This window comes from Jaculus jaculus, chromosome 2, assembly GCF_020740685.1.
Source record: "Jaculus jaculus isolate mJacJac1 chromosome 2, mJacJac1.mat.Y.cur, whole genome shotgun sequence".
Classification (NCBI taxonomy): domain Eukaryota; kingdom Metazoa; phylum Chordata; class Mammalia; order Rodentia; family Dipodidae; genus Jaculus; species Jaculus jaculus.
The window spans coordinates 208,277,891-208,297,685 of NC_059103.1; the positions used below are offsets into that span (position 1 = coordinate 208,277,891).

The 19,795-nt window shown below is 45.4% G+C and overlaps 1 protein-coding gene across 1 annotated transcript in view; it reads left to right on the forward strand.

Annotated features, from left to right (window-relative positions):
* The window catches only part of Asap1 (ArfGAP with SH3 domain, ankyrin repeat and PH domain 1), a 334,607-nt gene that overhangs the window by 236,954 nt on the left and 77,858 nt on the right, over nt 1–19,795 (forward strand). Inside the window, exons 6-11 of the mRNA XM_045143889.1 lie at nt 4,468–4,542; nt 5,015–5,064; nt 8,938–9,067; nt 10,222–10,307; nt 14,364–14,439; nt 16,389–16,511. Of these exons, the coding sequence (XP_044999824.1) occupies nt 4,468–4,542; nt 5,015–5,064; nt 8,938–9,067; nt 10,222–10,307; nt 14,364–14,439; nt 16,389–16,511 (540 nt within the window). The remainder of the gene's footprint in view (nt 1–4,467; nt 4,543–5,014; nt 5,065–8,937; nt 9,068–10,221; nt 10,308–14,363; nt 14,440–16,388; nt 16,512–19,795) is intronic.

Genomic DNA, 19,795 nt, shown 5'->3' on the forward strand with positions numbered 1-19,795 from the left:
TCTCAGTCAGCTGCTCTTGGTCAAGGGCTTTCTGTCATTGGCAGGAAGGCAACTGTAACACTGGGCCTTGCTATGTAGCCCAGGCTGACCTTAAAATGACAAGCCCCCAGCCTCAGCCTCCTAAGTGCTGTGATTATAGTTGTGTGTCACAATCCACAGATAAAAATGTACTTTCCAAGTGTGGTATTTATGGTGGGTGGAGGCCAAAGGAAAACAGGAATTCATTCCATTGTTTCCTTGAGACAGAGTCACTCTCGGAACCAGGAACTGTGTTTCGCATTGTCATAGTGGCTGACTGGAGAGCCACAGTGATTTTCCAGTCTCTGCTCCCTCGGGCTCTGTGTTGAAGGCATGCGTGGCCATACCCAGGCAGCTGCGTGGGTCCTAGGAGATGAAACTCTGATCAGTCAGGCCTTCAGTCTCAGGTCTGGGTAGCCTCTCCACTTTGTACAGCCTGGAATCACATAAGGAACCTATGCTAATTAGACCTGATAGAAGAAAGGAAATGGTTTGGAATCTGAGTTACGAGGCATAGAATAACCAATAGAATCCCAGTAAAATGAAGGGGAAATAATTCCATGGTAAATGTTAACGGCTTTGGAGAGATCCCACCAAAAGCTAATGGAGGTGGTAACGGGAGATGTGCCCGTCTGCGTTACCCTGGTTTGCGACCTCACTGGAACTGCCTGTGAAGATGACCTTTAGACCTAATTCAGCAGAACGCTCCAGGCACAAAAAGGATTCCTGAAAGAACGACCAAGTGAAAATGAACGTTATGGCTGAAATCATGTATCCCACCTCTTTCACAGAACAATACCCTAAAATACTTGACTCAACAGATTTTTCTTCGTTGAGATTTCCAGGAGAGAAAAAAAAAATCCATGAGTATTTCCTGAAGGCCCCTTCCCTGGCCCTGGTCTGCTTCCTCTTTGCCCTTTCTGTGTCTTTACAGAGTCACTGCTTGCCACTTTCTCCTGGGAAATCAGTTAGAAGCTAGAAAATAAATTCCTGTAGCTTCTGCGTAGACTGAGTCGCTGGAAAAATCTGAATGTCTAATCTATGTCTTGTCTTGCTGGCTTCTTCCGACCCCCACCTCCAGAGTACAGGTGCAGATAGATAACACACAGGCATTCCCACTTCCTGGGGTTTTCCACCAGAGCAGCCACAGACCCTGTCTCAAGCCCTACACAGGGACGGCATTAAAAGGGAACTGTGTGTGGTCAGCTCACGACTGTGCGGGGGCTTTTGCTCCACAGTGATCTTTACTTCAGCGCTGACCGTGGATGTCATCATTCCCTTGCTGCTATTTCGTAGTACAGCTGTCAAGTCAAGGTAGCAGTAATGGCTCTTGCTTCTTTCACAAAGGATTTGAGGCATTGATGAAAACCATTATTTAGGACTAAAAGTTAAAATACATTTATAAACACTGCCTCTTTATCATTTGTTTTGAATTTTGACCTTTTGAGCAAATAGTGCATTACATGTTTTAAAATTTTTAATGAAAAAAAAAAAAAAAACCTCTCCAACTTCCATTCTTGGGAACTTGAGTCAACAAATGACGATGCATTTCTTTAGAAGTGATTTGAGCCTATGCTAGAATTGTGGTTCACAGTGGAGAACCAAGTTAGGCAATTTTTTGAGTCCAAATTCTTAATACATCAGGATAGACTGGTGTGATCTGATTTAAAAAAAAAGAAAAAAAGGGAGGGACATTTTGGATCATGTGACTCACAATTTCTTGCCCCCTACTTTATTGAAGGGGGAAGGGGAAGAAAGGACAGAAAGGAGTGAGAGAGAGTGAAGAGAGAGAGAGTGGGGGTGTACGTCAGAGAAGAAAAGGAGGATGTGTGTACCTGAAGCAAAAGAGTGAGTGAGGTGCAGGGAGAGGGTCTTATGAGAAGAGAAGGCCTTGGGTGTTGTGCAGAGGTATGGGCTGGGACTGAAGGTGGCCTTTCCTCCTTAGTCCAGAGGTGTCCTCAGTTACCATACCAGGAGGTATGCTGCAGAGTCCCAGGGCTAGAATGTCCAGATTCTTAACAGCACAGAGCCTTGTAGCAGTTCCTTTCTTCTTGTTGGGATAACCACCCATTCAGAAACAGCTTGTGGAAGGGCAAGGCTTATTACCAGCTCACATTTGTTGAGGGAGGTTTCATCAAGGTTGGGAAAGCATCGCAGGAGTGAGCAGTGGGCACGGCAGTGTCTCATCAGCAGAAGGAAGGACAGAGTGAGCTCCTTACTTAGCAGAGGGCTAAACTGGCAAACCCCAAGCCTACCCCCACTGACACACTTCCAGAAAGGCTCGACCAGTTTCCCAAAATGTGCCACCAACTGGGGATCAAGTACTCGAACGCATGAGTCTACGAGGAGGGCGCTTTACATTCAAACCACTACAACTCTCACTACAACCTGTGTTACGTATGTGTTACATGTATATGTGTAACACAGGTTGTAGTCATATCACTTCACCCCTGCATAAGTACTTTTTTTTTACACCCAGCTTTTATCACATAAATAGTTTCCTTGCAGGTATTTCTGGTGAGGCATAAAGAGCATTCACTCTTCATTAGTTCATAATCACCTCGGTTAACCCTACCAATAAGCACTTACATTCCATCAACAGGGGTCACCCTCTAAGAAGAGCCTTGTGCACATACCATACTGTATTTCATAAAGCAGTGGACACACAGGTCCTGTTCCCAGGGAGCTTGCCTGCACCCCAGGGTGACAGGCCCTGCACTCCGGCGTGAGAGGCAAGCCAGCATACTGGCGGAGTTGCAGCGATGAGGGTGGGAAGGGCTTTGGCAGCGGTGTAAGGATCTTCATGAGCACAGGATTGGCTTGGTTGGTGGGGGATGGGGTGGGGAGGCCCCGACTTCACTGGGAAGATGCATAGGACAGCAGTAGATCAGAGAAAGGGTACCAGAATGACCACCTGGGGCAAAGAGTCCTCTTCCCCTTGGTTTCTGCCCGCTCATACCTAAGGCTGGTGCGTTTCAGCGTTTTTCTTTCTTTTTCATTATTACCTCCCTTGTTCTCCCCCTTACCCCAAGATACCCTGTGGGCATGGTCCCTTCCTGTTGCTCTCCAGACATCGAGATAGTCTGTTGTGTCACACTATGGCCATTTGGAGGACCCCGAACAATTACAAATTCTAAATGGCCTTTTTATCCCACTTCTCAAAACCCCTGTCCTAGATCTCTGCAGAGCAGAGTGCCCGTAGCCCTCAGACCTGCCGGCCAACCTGTCTTTCTGTCTGGGAGAGGGCCGGGCCTCCTGCACGGGTTTGTGTGGTTGGTGACCTAAGTCCTTTGGTGGTGGTTACTGTCCTTGGATGTAAAGTCGGCAAGGGTTTAAGGAGGGCAAAGAGGTAGAGTGGTGTAGAGATGTCAGGAAGCCCACGGCGAGAGGGAGCACAGAGCAGTGGGGGCAGCTCAGAGTCAGGGAAGGCCTTGGTTCTCTGCTCCCTCGGCCCCGTTTCCGTATTCACAGTTTGCATCCCGTGGCACTCCAAAAATAAGCATGTCTTTATCAGGAAGTAAACTAGCGTGTGTGTTAACTCATTCTGGCAGTGGGGCACCCCCCCCCCACACACACACACACTGCCTGATGTGGTGAGAGGTCAGCAGGAGTCCATCAGGGGCTCTCTGTTGCAGGTCTTCACACCTCTGCCTGTGGCCACATGTAGACTAGCTTCCTGCTGTAGAGAGAGCACGCCCTCTAGAGGCAGCAACGGAGTTTTGCTCATCTCTGCGCAGTCCTCGGTCCTGGGCTGCTTGCTCCTTTCACGGCTGTCTCCAGCTCTTCCTCTGCACTCTTGTACCAGACCAAGGCCCTAGGGTAGTGAAAATCTATTGCCAGCTGTAGCTGGCACTTTAAAGATCTTCTCTTAGTTGAGTGTGGTGGCATATGCCTGTGAGGCTAAGACAGCGAGATGGTGATTTCAAGGCCATCCTGGACCACATGGTCAAACCCAGGCTCAAAACTATATGCAAATAAAGAGAGTGCGCAGATGTGAACAGGGCAGTCGGGGGTTCTGTCCTAGCTTCTGTGTCCTCATGTGGGAGACAAACAGGGAATTTCAGATTCTCAAACATGCTATAAATGAGTACAAAAAGGAAATACTTGCATATCTGACTGGCAGCTGAAGCAAAGTCAAAAGCTGCAATCTTGGTGGAAGTGCTGAAGTAGCAGGAGCCTCGTGTACACGCGCCGTGGCCGTGCGTGAGAAGGCGTCTCCTCCACAGCCATGCTGCCGCGCCCGCCCTCCTGCTGTGGTCTTCACAGGAGACTCCTCTGTCCCCTTTCTTCAGCTACAGATAGAAGTGGCACGCTGTGTAGCCAGGACGGTGTCGCACAGGCTCAGCAAAGTGAGGCACATACAGCCCCTCGTGGCCCCGTCATCGGGACTGATGTCGCAGTTTGTTTGTGCATTCTGGTAACTGTGTGCCGTCTTTGTTTGATTTGCAGCTGCAGGGTCTGAGCCACAATGTGGTCTTCACCTTGGATTCCCTGTTAAAAGGAGACCTAAAGGGAGTCAAAGGGGTAAGTGTTGAGAAATTGTGATTTCCACTCTGAAAGGATTGACTTTTTTCCCTCTTTTATGATCATAGCAGTACTTGTATTTGAAAAGTACTCTGAACATTTTCACCGTAAGATGAAAGTTCTTGGAAAATGCTTATTGGAAAAGATGGTCCACTTCACATTACAGAAGAGTAAGATTGGGCACTTGTGTTAGCGAGAGCCTCGGCAGTAGGAGAGAAGCTGGGCCTTACATTTGCTTCTCCAAGCGTCACTGTCCCTGGCCGGGCTCTCAGAGCTACAGGTGGACAGGAACGCCCACCCTCCCTACCTCCCTCTCACTTCCCACATGGAATGAATAAATGGGTATAATGTGCACCAAATTGTCTTGAATAAAGTTTTAAATATCCTATAAAGAATGTTTTTTGTGCCAAGATTTTTTTTCTGGTTATTTATTCATTTCATGCAAAAACAAGTTTTGTTTTCTCTTATTAAGGATCTCAAGAAGCCATTTGACAAAGCCTGGAAAGATTATGAGACAAAGTTGTAAGTGGTACTTTGATTTGCCTTACTACTGTCCTAAGTTTCATCAGGAGAAGTGACTGGGGAAAGGGCGTAACCCCATTAACTAATGCTAAAAGTGGCTGTCACGCATGGTGTCGCACACTGTTATCCCAGCACTTGGGAGGCTGAAGCAGGAGGATCACTGAAAATTTGAGGCAAGCCTACGCTACAAAGTGAGTTTAAGGCCAGCCTGAAATACAGGGCCAGACCTATTTCCAGAAGGGGTGGGAAAAGTCAATTATTTTGGAATTTCTGGTTGTTAATATGAATTATCAGGTTGTAGGCCCATGCCTTAGACAACTTTCCTTTCCTTATGGTTAGTAACTATAGGTCATTTAAATTTCTATATAATATGGCAGCTGGGAAATAATAAAAGTAATAGCTAATCTTTTGATCGCCTTCTGCCTGCCAAGATCTTCATGACACAGCACGCATATCAGCGCACAGCTCTCATCTCTGCATGCACAGGAAAATGAAGTCTGGAGAGGCTGCGAAGCTCTGGAAGGTCATAAAGTTAGTAGCTATTAAGCTGGGGGTCACATCATGTCTGACCTGAGCCTGAGCTGTGAAACGCAGTGCTGGTTCAGGGGCTCTTGTGAAGGGTGATGGAAGTGGTGGTCTCTGTATTTGCATACTAATGGTGTCTTGTTCAAAACACTGGAGATGCACACAGACAACAGAGCAGCAAGGAGCTTTAGTACACTGCAAGGGAACAGTGGCTTCCGAGCTAGAGTGCCCAAGAGGCTCCTTATAGGGTCCCAAAAGAGGCAGCATTGGCTGCGGGGGTGATGTAGAGTAGTCATTCTATTTTTATTGACAGGCTTATGTTGTCTTTACGGCACATACCCTTTCCTGCAATGCATCTGATTTTAATCATCTATATGCCCAAGTATATATGGGTGTACAATGGTAAGTAAGTATATTTTCCTTGAAAGGTCACTCAGAGAACACACTTTACTGTGCATGCCCGCAAAACTAGTCCAGGCTGGGTTAGCCCCTTGCCTGTTGTTTCGGGAAGTGTTTCAGGACATGTTTGACTGGAAACTAATCACAGAAGAGGAGAGACCAAGGGGTTGCCAAGGGAGGAGCAACCTATTGCGTTGTTGGAGTGGTGTGTATGTGCAGCGCAGCACAGCAGCAGGCCCCAGGTTGCCAAGTGCATCACTAGGAAAGGGGTGCATGTTTCACCCACGCCAGATAGAACCCCTGGTGGTCACACTGTCCCTATGCTTGCCTGTGTCAACGAGGGAGATCGTAGACGAGGCTAGTGTCAAACTTACTTAGTGTCAAACTGCCTCAGTCTCCAGATACTGGGGTGACGTGGGCACCAACCTGCGCATCCTGTGTTGCATGCTGATTAGTACGCTAAGAGATTAGAAACAGCCCAGCAGAGGAGGAGGAGACATTAAAGTCTTGGCTATACACTTGGAGAACCATAGGCATCAACGGTGAAAGCAGGTGAAAGCAGACGCAAAGGAAGAAATTCAGGCTGAAGCACGTTCCCCGCCTCCTCGTGCAGTGGTTTCTGTAAGCATTGCTGAGGACTGGCCGTCTTAGGAACAATTTTCCTCATGGACAGCTAAGAAGCAACTGAAAACCAAAACATTCTCAACAGTTAGCCAAGATTGAGTGAGTGCTGGGGGCACTGTGTCTCTGCGTATAGAAGGTGGGTCATGAGGACTGAGGAACCACCGGAAGCGTGAACTCAATGACTTCTAGTTTAGAACATCACAAAAGAAGTGGTTTCACTTTAAAAAAAAAAAATAAATAAATTCCTATCTGCAAATTACTTTCCTAAGATAAATTTCTTTGTATTCAAGTATTGTGGCGGAGTAGGAAAACATATTTGTATGTTTAAGGTAGTTAAACATCATTCAGTTGTGGTTATTTTGCAGAAAACAAACTACACACAACAATGAAGTTAATTTATCTTTGAACTGAGGCGGATTTTCTGCGGTTTTCTTCTGTGTAGAATTCAGGAGGCAGTGAGATGTAGTAATTAAGGATCACAAATTTCAGATCTTACCAGTTCTGTAACCTTGACCTTGACTTTGAGCTAGGATATTTTACCTTGTTGGTCCTGGGTAAGATAAAAGTTGTCTAGTGCTCAGGGTTTGTGCAGACAAAAATTAACGTGCTGAAGCCCTTGTTAACTGGGTAGTAACTTAATAGTTTCTGTTAAGTATTCTTGGATGCTTGTTTCTGTGATGCTGGGGTCAGACCTAGAGCTTCCCACGCGCTCTGCAAGCCCTCTACCTCTGAGCTACATCCTTCACACTTCTTGGACTCAAACAAGGCCTCACCATGTGGCTGATCTGGCCTTGAACTCACTAGGTTCTCCCGTGCGGTCCACACACTTAAGGTCCTTCTGCTTTGCCTCTGAGTGTGCACATCACAGCAGTGCGCCACCATCCCTGGCTCTGTTGTTTATTAGTGATAACAATTCGTTGTCAAATAACATGTGAACATGAATCATCAGGTAGTTCTTTCTGTGCCGTCCAGTGACAAGTGGGACTGGCTCAGGTTGAAAGGCTGTTGGGAATTACCCTTGGCCAGTTGTTAAGCGTGCTTGCAAAGATCTGTCATGTGCTTTAATCATCTGGAAGTATCTCTGAGTCTTATCTGCCAGTAGTCAAGAAGAACCTCAGGCATCCAACTCTCTGCTTCTTTTTCATTAAAAAGGACTTTACCTAACAAAAGTCAATATCAAAATTTAGTCCCAAGTTGTAGCAGACTTTTATGGATCCATCAAGTATATGAACCAAGTGAAAATGTAAGAAACTTCCTAGACAAAAATAACAATATGATGTCTTTGAACTTAGGTTTCTTCTTCAGAGTTCCCGTGTTCTGCCATTAGTGGTTCAGAAATAACAAGAGGCTCTCATTGAGAGAAAGGCATCAATGTGGTTTGTTTAGAAAGATATCTTTGTCTTGCTGAGCTTGAACCCACGACCTTGTGCATTAGGCAAGTCGTTCCCTGGACTGTCCTCAGCCCAAAAGCCTTCCTTTTTTGAGTGGCGATACAGAGGTTTTCTGCTATGCATATGCACATGGCCTCTCCATTATCGTCATCGCCCCCCCTCCCAGTGTAGTACCTGTGACACAGATCATGAACCCTCATTGACACTCATCTCCCCGTCATCTCCCAGGGCCCAGAGCTTGTATTGAGTTCGCTCTTTTTTTATTATTTTTATAATATATGTTATATAAGGATATAAAGAGGCATATGTGTGGTGTGTGTGGGTGTGTGTGTGTGTGTGTGTGTGTAATGAATGAATATTGGTGTGCCAGGGCTTTTAGCCACTGCAAACGAACTCCAGAAACATGTGTCACCTTGTGCATCTGGCTAATATGGGTCCTAGGGAATTGAACCTAGGTCCTTAGGCTTCACAGGCAAGCACCTTAATAACTAAGCCATCACTCCAGCCCCCACGGGGAGTTCATTTGCAGTAGCTAGAGGCCTTGGCACATCTAGTCTCCTCCCCCTCAATAAATAAGTAAAAAACAAACATTTTATTGCTGTATGTGTGCGTGCATGCTGAGACCAGAAGACAACCTCAGGTGTCATCCTCAGGAACTCTGTCCACCTTTGGTCAGATGGTCTGGGCTCTCACTTGGCTCGTTAGGCTGGCTAGCACCCCCCAGGAATATCTCTGCCTCCCCAGCTCTGGGGTTACGGGTACTTGCCACCATACCTGGAATTTTACATGGTTCTGGAGGTCAAATTCAGGTCCTCAGGCCATCACAGCAAGCACTTTACTACTGACTGAGCCAATGTCCCCAGCCTGTTTTAGGGTTAATCTTTCATGTGATACAAGCTTGTCTTAAAAGTAATGGGGTCTGCCTTCATTGCAGTACAAAAATCGAGAAGGAGAAAAGAGAGCACGCAAAGCAGCATGGGATGATCCGCACCGAGATAACGGGAGCCGAGATTGCGGAAGAGATGGAGAAGGAGCGGCGCCTCTTCCAGCTGCAGATGTGTGAGGTAGGAGCCGGCCTGCCCTCCCTGGCCGCACTTGGCCATAACTGTGCTGTCCCCTGCTCGTCCGCAGGCTGATTTATGCTAAAAGGAGGCTGTGTTTGGTCACTGAGAAGGGGACCGTTTCTTAAGGATTCTCATCTCCTTTTTCTCCAAGCCCTTTGGGATCCGCCATTGCACTGTTGTCTCATTTTGAGCCTTGGTCCTGTGGGGCTCTAAGCCAAAACGGGATTCTTTGGTGAGAACCTTAATGTTGCTTGTGAGTGAATGTGGGGGAATACTGGTGAGTGGTGAGAGGCTGATACCAGTGAGTATTGCAAGTTTAGAGCATGTGTTTCTATTTTTAATCATGGGTCCTGTTTGAGCTTAAATGAAGTTACCCTGTAAGAAGCCTGTTGGTGGAAAAGTGCCATGGAAAGCATGCTGCCTTGAGCTTGGGGCCGTGGCGCTCAAACTGAGCTCGCGCTCTCCTAGAGATGCCTTCGGGTGCTGCCTATGAATAGGGAAAACTGTCTCCGTTTTCAGAAAATGTATGTGGAAAGTTTGCTCAGTTTTAAGGTTTTCTCCTGAATTTGAGTGGCTTTTTTTTCTTCCTCATAAACCATGGGCTCCTTGAAATTTCCTGTTCATGAACTCTTATAATAAAATAAGCAAGCAAGAAGCACACAGAGTAGACAGTGTCAGGCAGCAATGAAAAATGAAGGCCAGTACTATTTCATTCACTGCATACATTAATAGTGAGGTGTTTTATTTTCTTGTTGACTAAGATTTTTTTTTTTTTTCTGATTCACCACCCTGGTTTACGGTCCATCCTCAGAGAGAATGCTTTCTACTTGTGTCCCTAGAGCCTAGTCCATCTATCGGGATGGCATGAGCTGTACGTTTGAGATCCACTGCGCCAGAATGTTCTGCTGTGCTTCATTTCTGCCCATCTCATAAACTAACCGTGAGACCTTATAAAGTGCTAACACTCTGACACTTTTGCTGTGTGCACTTGGAGTGTGCCGAACCAGCATCCCCTGATATGAGCCCCCCCGGTCTCGAGGTCATCAACGGCCCCCAACTTGTGTAAGATCAGAAGTGGTGGTCTCCCACCTGAGCCTGAGACTCCACAGCCCTGTCTGCACCTAACAACCTAAAATTCTCCTTTATTTCCACAGTATCTTATTAAAGTGAATGAAATCAAGACCAAAAAGGGGGTGGATCTGCTGCAGAACCTTATCAAGTATTATCACGCACAGTGCAAGTAAGTAGAGTGGTGTGGTCGTTATCAGTCTCTGCAAGTCCCTTTCCATTCATTGGTTTCTCCTCTATTTCTTCTTCATTTGGTGTCTGTATGTAGTAATATAATGGTTTCCTACATTTAAATGGGTAAGAAATAATACTATTTTCCATTCTTAGCATTTTACATAAAAATAAGTAGCCCAAAATAGATCGCTGTTTGATGACTCTGAAAAGGCGTCTGTCTTCCTTAGAGGTGGTAACCTTGCCAGCTTTGAAGCTCATGGCACAGATGAGTCACCATGGAGACCTTTCTGTACGTTCGCACTCCTTACTGGGCACTTTCCCTGGTACTGGACCATTTTCATTATGTGTCCCTACTTACAATTGTCGGGAGGTAGGTGGGGCGAGGGGGGCTTCATCTAAACAAAAAGAAATGAAGTGATGTGGGCCTTCTGCATGGACTTCTGTGCCGCAGTGCGCCTGAGAAGCGTTCCTTGCGCTGAGCTGCACCATCTTTGCGCCGCGCTGCAGGACAGCCGGCTTGTTGTGCGCGCAGCCAGTGGCGCTAACTGCTCGCTTACCTTCTGCATTTACTGCATTAACTCTCGTGAGTTCTCTGGCAGAGTACTTGTGTGAACGTTCACCATTACTATTAGATCTATAGTAACTGATGAGTATTATGGAGAAAATAGGTCAAGGACCTTTCCAAAGTGCTCCTGATAGCTCCCATTTATTAGAATACTAAGAAAGGAAATGTCACGATTCCCGTTGATCCCCCATACTCCTTTTTTGGGGGGTGAATTTTGAGGTAGGTTCCCTCTGTAGTCCCAGGCTGGCCTCAAACTCACATCGATCCTCCTGCCCCTGCCTCCCAAGTAGTGGGATTAAAAGTGTGCACCACTATGCCGCGTTTCAGTAAACTGGTTTGTCTCAATCTGCTCTGAAATTTTACTTATTTATTTGTTTATTTGACAAAGAGAGTGAGATGGGAGAATATGAGAGGAGGCATGCCAGGGTCTCCTGCCATTGCAAACGAACTCCAGATGTTGCACCACTTTGTGCATCTGCCCTTACCTGGGTACTGGGGAATCAAAGCTGGGCCATCGGGCTTTGCAAGCAAGTGCCTTTTAACGGCCAAGCCGGCCTCTAGACCCTCATACTCCTAATAACATACTGGGAAAATCTTTGCACATAAATGGACATTTAGAGAAACTTGAGTTGGTCAGCAGAAGAGTTCAAATTGTAGCTCTGCAGGTACATCATCGTCACTGTGATTGGCTGACCTTCGTTATGACCTGGCACGGGCCTTCACGGGAGGGCTAAAAGCGAGAGCCTGTGCAATGTTCCGCTCTGCATGGGGCGGCTGTGCTCAAAGCCAGTCATGCATGTCATGTTAGATGCTTCTCTTTACAAAAATAGCTTCTTAAGTGACCAAAATGTAGTTTAAGTGAATTTACTTTTTTCAAAGGAAGTGCTGTCCCTTATAAATGTGCTCCAGAAATACACACACACACACACACACACACACACACACACATATATGTACTGAAGTTTTCACATTGTGGGTAAAGTTTGCTTCCTGAAGACTTAACTGATACCTAGACTGACTTGGGTCATTGTAGATTAGTGGACAGTTGTCAGACTTTGAAGTATGTTGTAGTGGCCCCTGGTTTTAGTTTGGCATGGAATTTTTTTTTTTTTACCTTTGACAAATTCAGTTTTAGAAGCATGGATGCTTTGCACCTTTTCCAAAAGCAACTGAAGCTCGTAAATTATTAAATTACTGACACTTAGCTAATCTGATTTTAGCTAATTTTAGAATTTTTTTTTTTTTTTTTTTTTTTTGCTCAGATTTTCTAAGTAGGAAAGTTTGAGATATACAAGCATTTGTTTTCCAAAAGTATGGTGCTTTTTAAATATTGTTTATGTCTATCTAATTATTTATTTGAGAGAGAATGGGCATACTAGGGCCTCTAGCCTCTGTAGATGAACTCCAGCCTATGTGTCATCATATGCATCTGGCTTATGTGGGTACTGTGGAATCGAACCTGGGTCCTTAGACCTAGCAGGCAAGGGCCTTAACTGCTAAGACACCTGTAGACTTTTTAAACCACACCAGGGCAGGGGGAAGAATGGGCACACCAGGGTCTCTAGCCACTGCAAACAAACTCCAGACACATGTGCAACCTTGTTCATCTGGCTTACGTGGGACCTGGAGAAAGGAATGTGGGTCCTTAGGCTACTCAGGCAAGCACCTTAGCCACTAGGCTATCTCTCCAGCTCTGTTTTTTAAATATTTTTATTTATTTGTGGGGGGGTGGAGAGAGAAAGAGAGAGAGAAAGATTATGTTCAAGCCAGGGCCTCCTGCCACTCTGTGCATCTGGCTCAAGCCATCAGGCTTTGCAAGCAAGTACCTTTAATTGCTGAGCCATCTCTCCAGCCCTAAACATTGTTGTTAACGCTTTTGTAATTTTAATTTCTTTTTAGAAGAAAAAAAGGAAGTAAAAGCAAAGAACTCACCCCCCTAAAAAAAAGCACCCCCTAATCTCCTCACTCAAAGATGACCAGATTTATTAGCAGCCTTGTTTACAGATAATACTGTTGGTGGAACAGGCCGGGCAGACGTTTGCTGGCTCTCACTAGGGCAGCTCTACCTAATGGAATTTTCTGCAGTGATGGGATTCTGTGTTCCTTGCTGTTGCCCATGAGTTGAATGAATAAATTACTGGGAGCAGCATGGCTAGAGCCTAACATTCTTAGGAGAAAATGGTGGGAGATGAAACTCGAAAGATATTGAAGGGCCAGAACAGAAAAGTTCTTTAATTCTACACAGAGCTTAACTTTCATCCACATAGGCAGGGATGAAACCCTGTGTGCTAGAAAATGAGGGTCTGAATATGTTTCCCAATTACAATTAATCAGAAAGTTTCCTTTCCTCTATCCCCGTTGAAAGACTACTTTCTAGAGTAGTGTTTCTCTCATTTTAGAAAGTTTTCTACAAGGATGTCCGTCTTGAATGTTGACACTTGAACTTCAGTCACCACTCTAAAGACCAGATCTAACAGGCTGTGTGAGTGGCCCACGCTGTACACATTAAACTTAAAAGAACACGTGGGTCCTAAGATGAACCCTGACACTTCACTCTCAGCCAGTGAGCGTCAGCAGGGTGCTGGGCTACTGTGATGTGGAATGGGATGGGCAGACCACAAAACAGTCTATGGAGAAATCCCCTCCACGCCCTGGGGGAGGGGTCCGCCTAGAGGAAGGTATGGGAGATTTGAGGGAATTCTGAACATCAGAGTCCTTGGGTTTCTGTTTGTTTCTCTAAACTGATGTCACAGGAGAGGTTCCTGGGTGGACTGCCCCACCCAAAACTAGAAATCCCCTCACGTGGGAGCAGTGAGTGTGGGTTCAGCATCCAGCAGCCCTGCCTCTGCCTCCCATCTCTGTGTGAGCCGAGCAAGGCAGGCACTCCTGTCTGTGAGCCTTCCGCGAAACAGAAACGCAGTCTGTGAAAGGGTGCGGTGCCGTGCCGGCCATTCAATAGGGCTCCACAGTGGTTAGCTCCTGCTGTCATTAGCGTAAATAACGCAGCCTTGTTACTAATATGGTAGGGTACAGTTTCCCAAACCCGTTGGGACCATTGCTTTGAAAGATGCTCCAAGGCTGTGTGGGAACACAGAGCCTCCTCTGGACCTGGAAGAACATGGATTGACCCTCTGCCTGCAGCCGGAGTCCAGCCACGCGTCTTCTGTGGTGTCAGCTGAACACCGTGTGTGCCTGGGGCTGGTGTCGTTCTCCCTGTGCTTCGAGTATGGCCCACCCATGAGGGATGGCTGGTGTGGGTGGGAGCCCATCATGAGTCCGTCTGCCAGGGCTGCAGTTAACCATGTACGGTGACAGGGCACCTCCTGTGGGTATCAAATAGGCGCCATCATGTTGTTGGTGGTGCATTTATAAAATACTGAACTGAGTTTTATATTTGTTTTGTGGAAGCCAAGAGTATGTGTGTGTTAAGGTTTGGTAGTAATTATTGTTTTTATATTGCTAGTAAATCACTATTGTTTTCCATTGTAGTTTCTTTCAAGATGGCTTGAAAACAGCTGATAAACTGAAACAGTACATTGAAAAGCTGGCTGCTGACTTGTATAATGTAAGTCCTCCTGTAGTGTGTGCATGTTTGACTGCGATGAGCATCAGTAGATGTTAAAGCAGGGAAGCGATGGGTCAGTGTGAGCCTGCAGCAGACGAGCCTTCAGCACGACTTAGTCGTCACCAGGGGTCAGGGACTCCAGATGCCTTGGGAGCGAGCAGGAGCAGGAAGCACGAGCGGGTGTGAGCCGTGCGGCGGTTCTCTGCTCAGGGCTCAGTCATGTCACGTTCTTCTGCCCTTTGGTTGGTGATTGCAGAAAAAATGCTTGACCATGGAAGCATGAAAATTAAGTAAGTGCCTCCAAATATGCAGGTTTATGGATCCCCAGCTTGTTTACATTTTCTTTTTAAAAACATTTATTTGTTTATTTGAAAACGTAGAGATAAGAGAAAAATGGGTGCTCCAGGGCCTCCAGCAACCCCCCCAAAATCTCAGATACATGTATCACTTTGTGCATTTGGCTTTATGTGGGTACTGGGAAACTCAAGTCCAGTGTTAGGCTTTGCAGGCAAGTCCCTTATCCGCTGAGCCATCTCTCCAGCCCTGCATTTCCTTTTTCATATCAAAGGTCCCACTGCCCTTTCTTTCTGTGAAGCAGAGACGTGCCTGCTAGGATGAGCTTAGCTGCAGTCTTCTCGCCTCAGTTTCCTGTGTGCTGAGGTGACAAGCCAGTCCCACACATCTGGCCAGGTTGTGCTTTTATAACAGGAAATCAAAAACAAAAACTTCTCATAAGAGAAAACGAAATAATGATCATTAGAGCAAAGTGTCTTGTGAATATGAGTATTTAACTTCAAAAGGGGGGTTAGAATTACTAATAATACATTCCATGGGTTGAGCATCCTTGATCCAAAATAATCCCAATCTGGAACTCAGCGGTGTGTGGCATGACAGCACGTACACAAAGCCTCACGGCGGCGCTAAACGCAACGTAGAAAATGGTCCTCATCCTGCCTGCGGAAAATATACTTGAGAGCTGGAGAGATGGCTTAGTGGTTAAGGCATTTGTCTGCAAAGCCAAAGGATCCTGTTTCAGTTCTCCAGGACCCATGTAAGCCACATGCACAAGGTAGCATGTGCATCTGGATTTCGTTTGCAATGGCTGGAGGCCCTGGCATGTGCATTCTCTACCTCCTTCCCTCCCTCCCTCTCTCTCAAATAAAATATATTTTTTAAAAAAGAAAATGTATATGAAATATAAAAGAATTTCATGTTTGAACCTAGGGCCTGTTCTTGATAATTGCATTAAGGCAAATATTCTAAAATGTAGAAAATCAAAATAATTCAAATATTCTTATATGACTTCAAAAATAGCAGTTGTTTTTTCTTTCTTTTACTGGTTAACATTATTAAGTTACAGGTAAATTCCAGTAGATTCAAAATAAGCAGTAACAATCCCTTATCCTCATGTAGTTCTGTGTAAACTCTCATAAATGTGTCATAAATGTGTCCTTTGGAGTCTCAGTCATCCATATGGGTCTCTTCTGGCCCATTTAGTCTCATTGTGGGATCCCTTCATCACCCAGAAAAGCCAGAAGCAAATGATCTTAGTATTATTTCTCATTTTGTTTCATATGGGGATTCAGAGTTCATTTGGTAGCCCACATGTATTGCTAAATCAGCAAGTTTTATTCCTGATTCACTAATTTTAAAACTCACTGGTGATTGGTTTTGATATTTTGAGGTAAGGTCTCACTCAGGCCCAGTTTGACCTAGAACTCTAGGCTAGCCTGGATCCCCTACCTCTGCCTCCCAAGTTTGGGATGAAAGGTTTGCACCACCATACCCGGCATCACTGGTCCTTTACTAGCATAAGACTGTGCCCTTCCTATCAAAAATAGACAGAATGAAGAACATTGGTTAATTTTATTGAATTGTTTGATAAGTGGTATATTTGGGAAAATTAAACTCTGCTCCTAAAAGTCTAAATGATGACCTTTCTTTCATAGATAAAACAGACCCAGGATGAAGAAAAGAAACAGCTAACTGCACTTCGAGACTTAATAAAGTCGTCCCTGCAGCTTGATCAGAAAGAAGTAGGTGGTTTATATGTTCCCAGCAGGGCCAACAGTGTAAGTGCGGCTGCTTGTGACACCTTTCTGCTCCTCGATCTGTGAAACAGGCACATTGACAGCCTCCTGCCGGGGTGGTTGTGGGGTCCAAAGAGATATAAACCAAAAGTGTGTACCTGTCCTGCTGCCCAGTATAGAAACAGTGTTTCCTTTCCCTCCCTCTAAGTAGTAAGTGGTGCCATTGGTCTGTAGTTCCGTAGCCGTAGGTAGTTTTTGTATGCTGTCTTTGAAGGGCAGGCAGTAACTGCACGACTGTCTTCTTTAGCCTTTCTCTGAAGCCAGAACGAGGATGTCTCAGTTTAGCAGGGAATTAAGGAAATATTTTGCTGCGGACTCTACACAGGCTTTACACTTAAGGAGTCTAGAGTAGATGGTGGATGCAGTTCTGATCCTAGGACATGTCTGGCACAAGCTGTTAGCTTTAGGCCCATCAAGGACTTCATTCTCCAGTGGAATGAGTCAGCCACGTGGACAGTCATACTTGAGGTAGCATCACTGCTACTTGACGTGCACTGGGAGGTAGCCCACAGCCGGAGGACATACCTAGGTGACTCAGAGGTGGAGAGGTCCCTCTTGAGTTTAGGGGGCTGCAAACAGTTGAGGGCCTGCCGGGTGGAAGAGTGAGAAAGGGGTTCCTGAGATAGAAACTTAGGTCTGATTATGGAGGACACTGGATGTTGTGCTAAGGGACATGGACATCATAATAAGGAAAATTAAAATAGCCAATGATATTTGTTATGTGGGAAAAAGTCAAATGTGCCTGTTTGTACTCTGAAAATATTATGAATTAAATTTAAGTATAGTATTTAAGGTAATGTTTAATAAATGAATAAGGTTTTTACATGTTAGTTCCTTATGGTATATCACAACAGTACTTTCTCACTTTTTTTATTCCTAAAATTTCTGAAAGGAATTCATGAGTCATAAACAAGGAGGAAAAACTCCCACCACAAAAAGTAGAACGACAACCCTGGTTCTTCACAGAAGCCCTTGAAGGCTCTCTTTGCCAAGTGGCTACGTCTCTTGCGTTCTGCTTCTCCGAGTGCACTGTTTACATGCACTCTGGGGATCGGGAAAGTGAGACATGCCTGCGACCCTTCACTGCTATCCGCCTGGTCCCCTGCAAAGTAGGCCTGGTATCAGGAAGATCTGCAACAACTTGAGGCAACATCTGTACCCAGACAGCCCCAGGCCATGACTGCACATGGGACTGTGTTTCAAACAAATTACTAAGTTCCAGAGACTGAAACACAGACATGTCACATTCGGTGCTGACATGCAAATCTCTGATTGATTCTTCTTTCAATGTAAAAGCAACGGCGAGAGACTAGTGTTGTTGCAGTCAGGTTCGCATTGCTGGCAGAAATCACCCAACCAAGAGCAGCTTTTGGGGAGAAAAGAGGTTATTTTGGCTTACAGACTCAAGGGGAAGCTCCATGATGGCAGGGAAAACAATGACATGAGCAGAGGGTGGACATCCCCCCCCCCCAAGCCAACATCAGATGGACAACAGCAACAAGAGAGTGTGCCAAACACTGGCAAGGGGAAAATAACTCACCTCCAATAATACACTGCCTCCAGGAGGCATTAATTCCCAAATCTCATCCTCTGGGAACCTGGCATTCAGAACACCTAAGCTTATGGGGGACACCTGATTCAAACCAGCACACGTGTGAGGGGAGACTTCTGTCTGCAAAGAGAATATTGAGGGCTTTCCACTTGCTAGTGCGAACTTACCAGTGCCCTGCCACTGTTTGGATGCACAGGGCTGCCTCTCCTTACATACGGACATTTTCTTGAAGAAATAGGGTCTCGTATGTTTTGCATAGGGATTGATGTATTCTTGTTCGGGCCACTTAGAGAACAAAGGTGGATATAAGCCAAAGGAGGGACTGACTATATGGACATGAACATGGTGTGATTTACTTTTGACTCCACCCAAATTAATCAGGTTTTACTAGCGCTATCTCCAGAACATTTTATATGAAAAATTGACCTTTGACAGCATGTCTGTCTCTTTCTCATGTACATATATCTTAATTGCAAAATAACCCTGGCAGGCAATGACTTTTAGTGACTTAGATAAAATGTGAAGAATATCCACTAGAGAGTTCTTCTCAAAGCCCTACTCTTTGAGGAGAGTGCAAAGTAATGTAAAATCTGACCCTAGAAATGACAAGCACCCCACAAGCTTCTGTCAGGGCTCCATGAAAGGAAGGTCAAGAACGCCATTAGAGGAGCACCCTGGTTTTTAGAAACCTCATTCTCTTCCTTAAATCAAATTGTTACATCAGTCTAACTTGCCACTTACTACCCAGCTATTTTTAGGGCAACAAATCTTACGTTAACAGTAATATGCACAGTCCTATTTTATATCTACAAAATCATTCAACAGCTTACACTGCAAGTGCTGCAGTCAGGTTCACGTTGCTGGTAGAAATCACCCAACCAAGAGCGACTTGAGGTTTGTTTTTACTTACAGACTCCAGGGGAAGCTCCATGATGGCAGGGAAATGATGGCAGGAAGAGAGGGTGGACATCACCCCTGGCCAACATTGGGTGGACAACAGGAACAGAAGTGTGCCAAACACTGGCAAGGGGACACTGGCTGTAATACCCATAAGACCACCCCCAACAATACACTGCCTCCAGGAGGTATTAATTCCCAAATCTCCATCAGCAGGGAACCTAGCATACAGAACACCTAAGTTTATGGGGAACACATAAATCAAACCACCACATTTTGCCCCTGGCCCCCATAAACTGATAACTATCCATGATGTAAAATGTAATGTGTTCAGTCCAACATTAAAAGTCCCCATCGTTTTTATCAATCCTAATGATGTTCAAACATTCCCATAATCCAAGGTCTTTTAATTGAGCCATAATACCAATAATAATAGTACTAGTAGTAGTAATAATAAACCATAATGGCACAGAATATACATTCACACTGCAAAAGATGGCATTTGGCATAGCAAAGAAATATTCAACCAATACAAGATTTAAAACAACAAGGGCAAACATAAAACTCTGTAGCTTCAAGTCTAACAACTCAAGTCAGTTATAGATCTCCAAGTCTGATAATTCTAACCAGCAACAAGTCTCTGGCATTCCAATTCTGCCCCTCCAGCTAGGCTACTCACAGTCCTAGAAAACTTCATCCGGGGCCAGCAGCTTTCCTTAGCAGGCATCTCATGGTCCTGGCAACTCTACTGGGTCTCCACTGCAATCCACAGTTCATCCTCATGGCTCCATTCGGTCTCATGCAGGCAGTCCTGCTT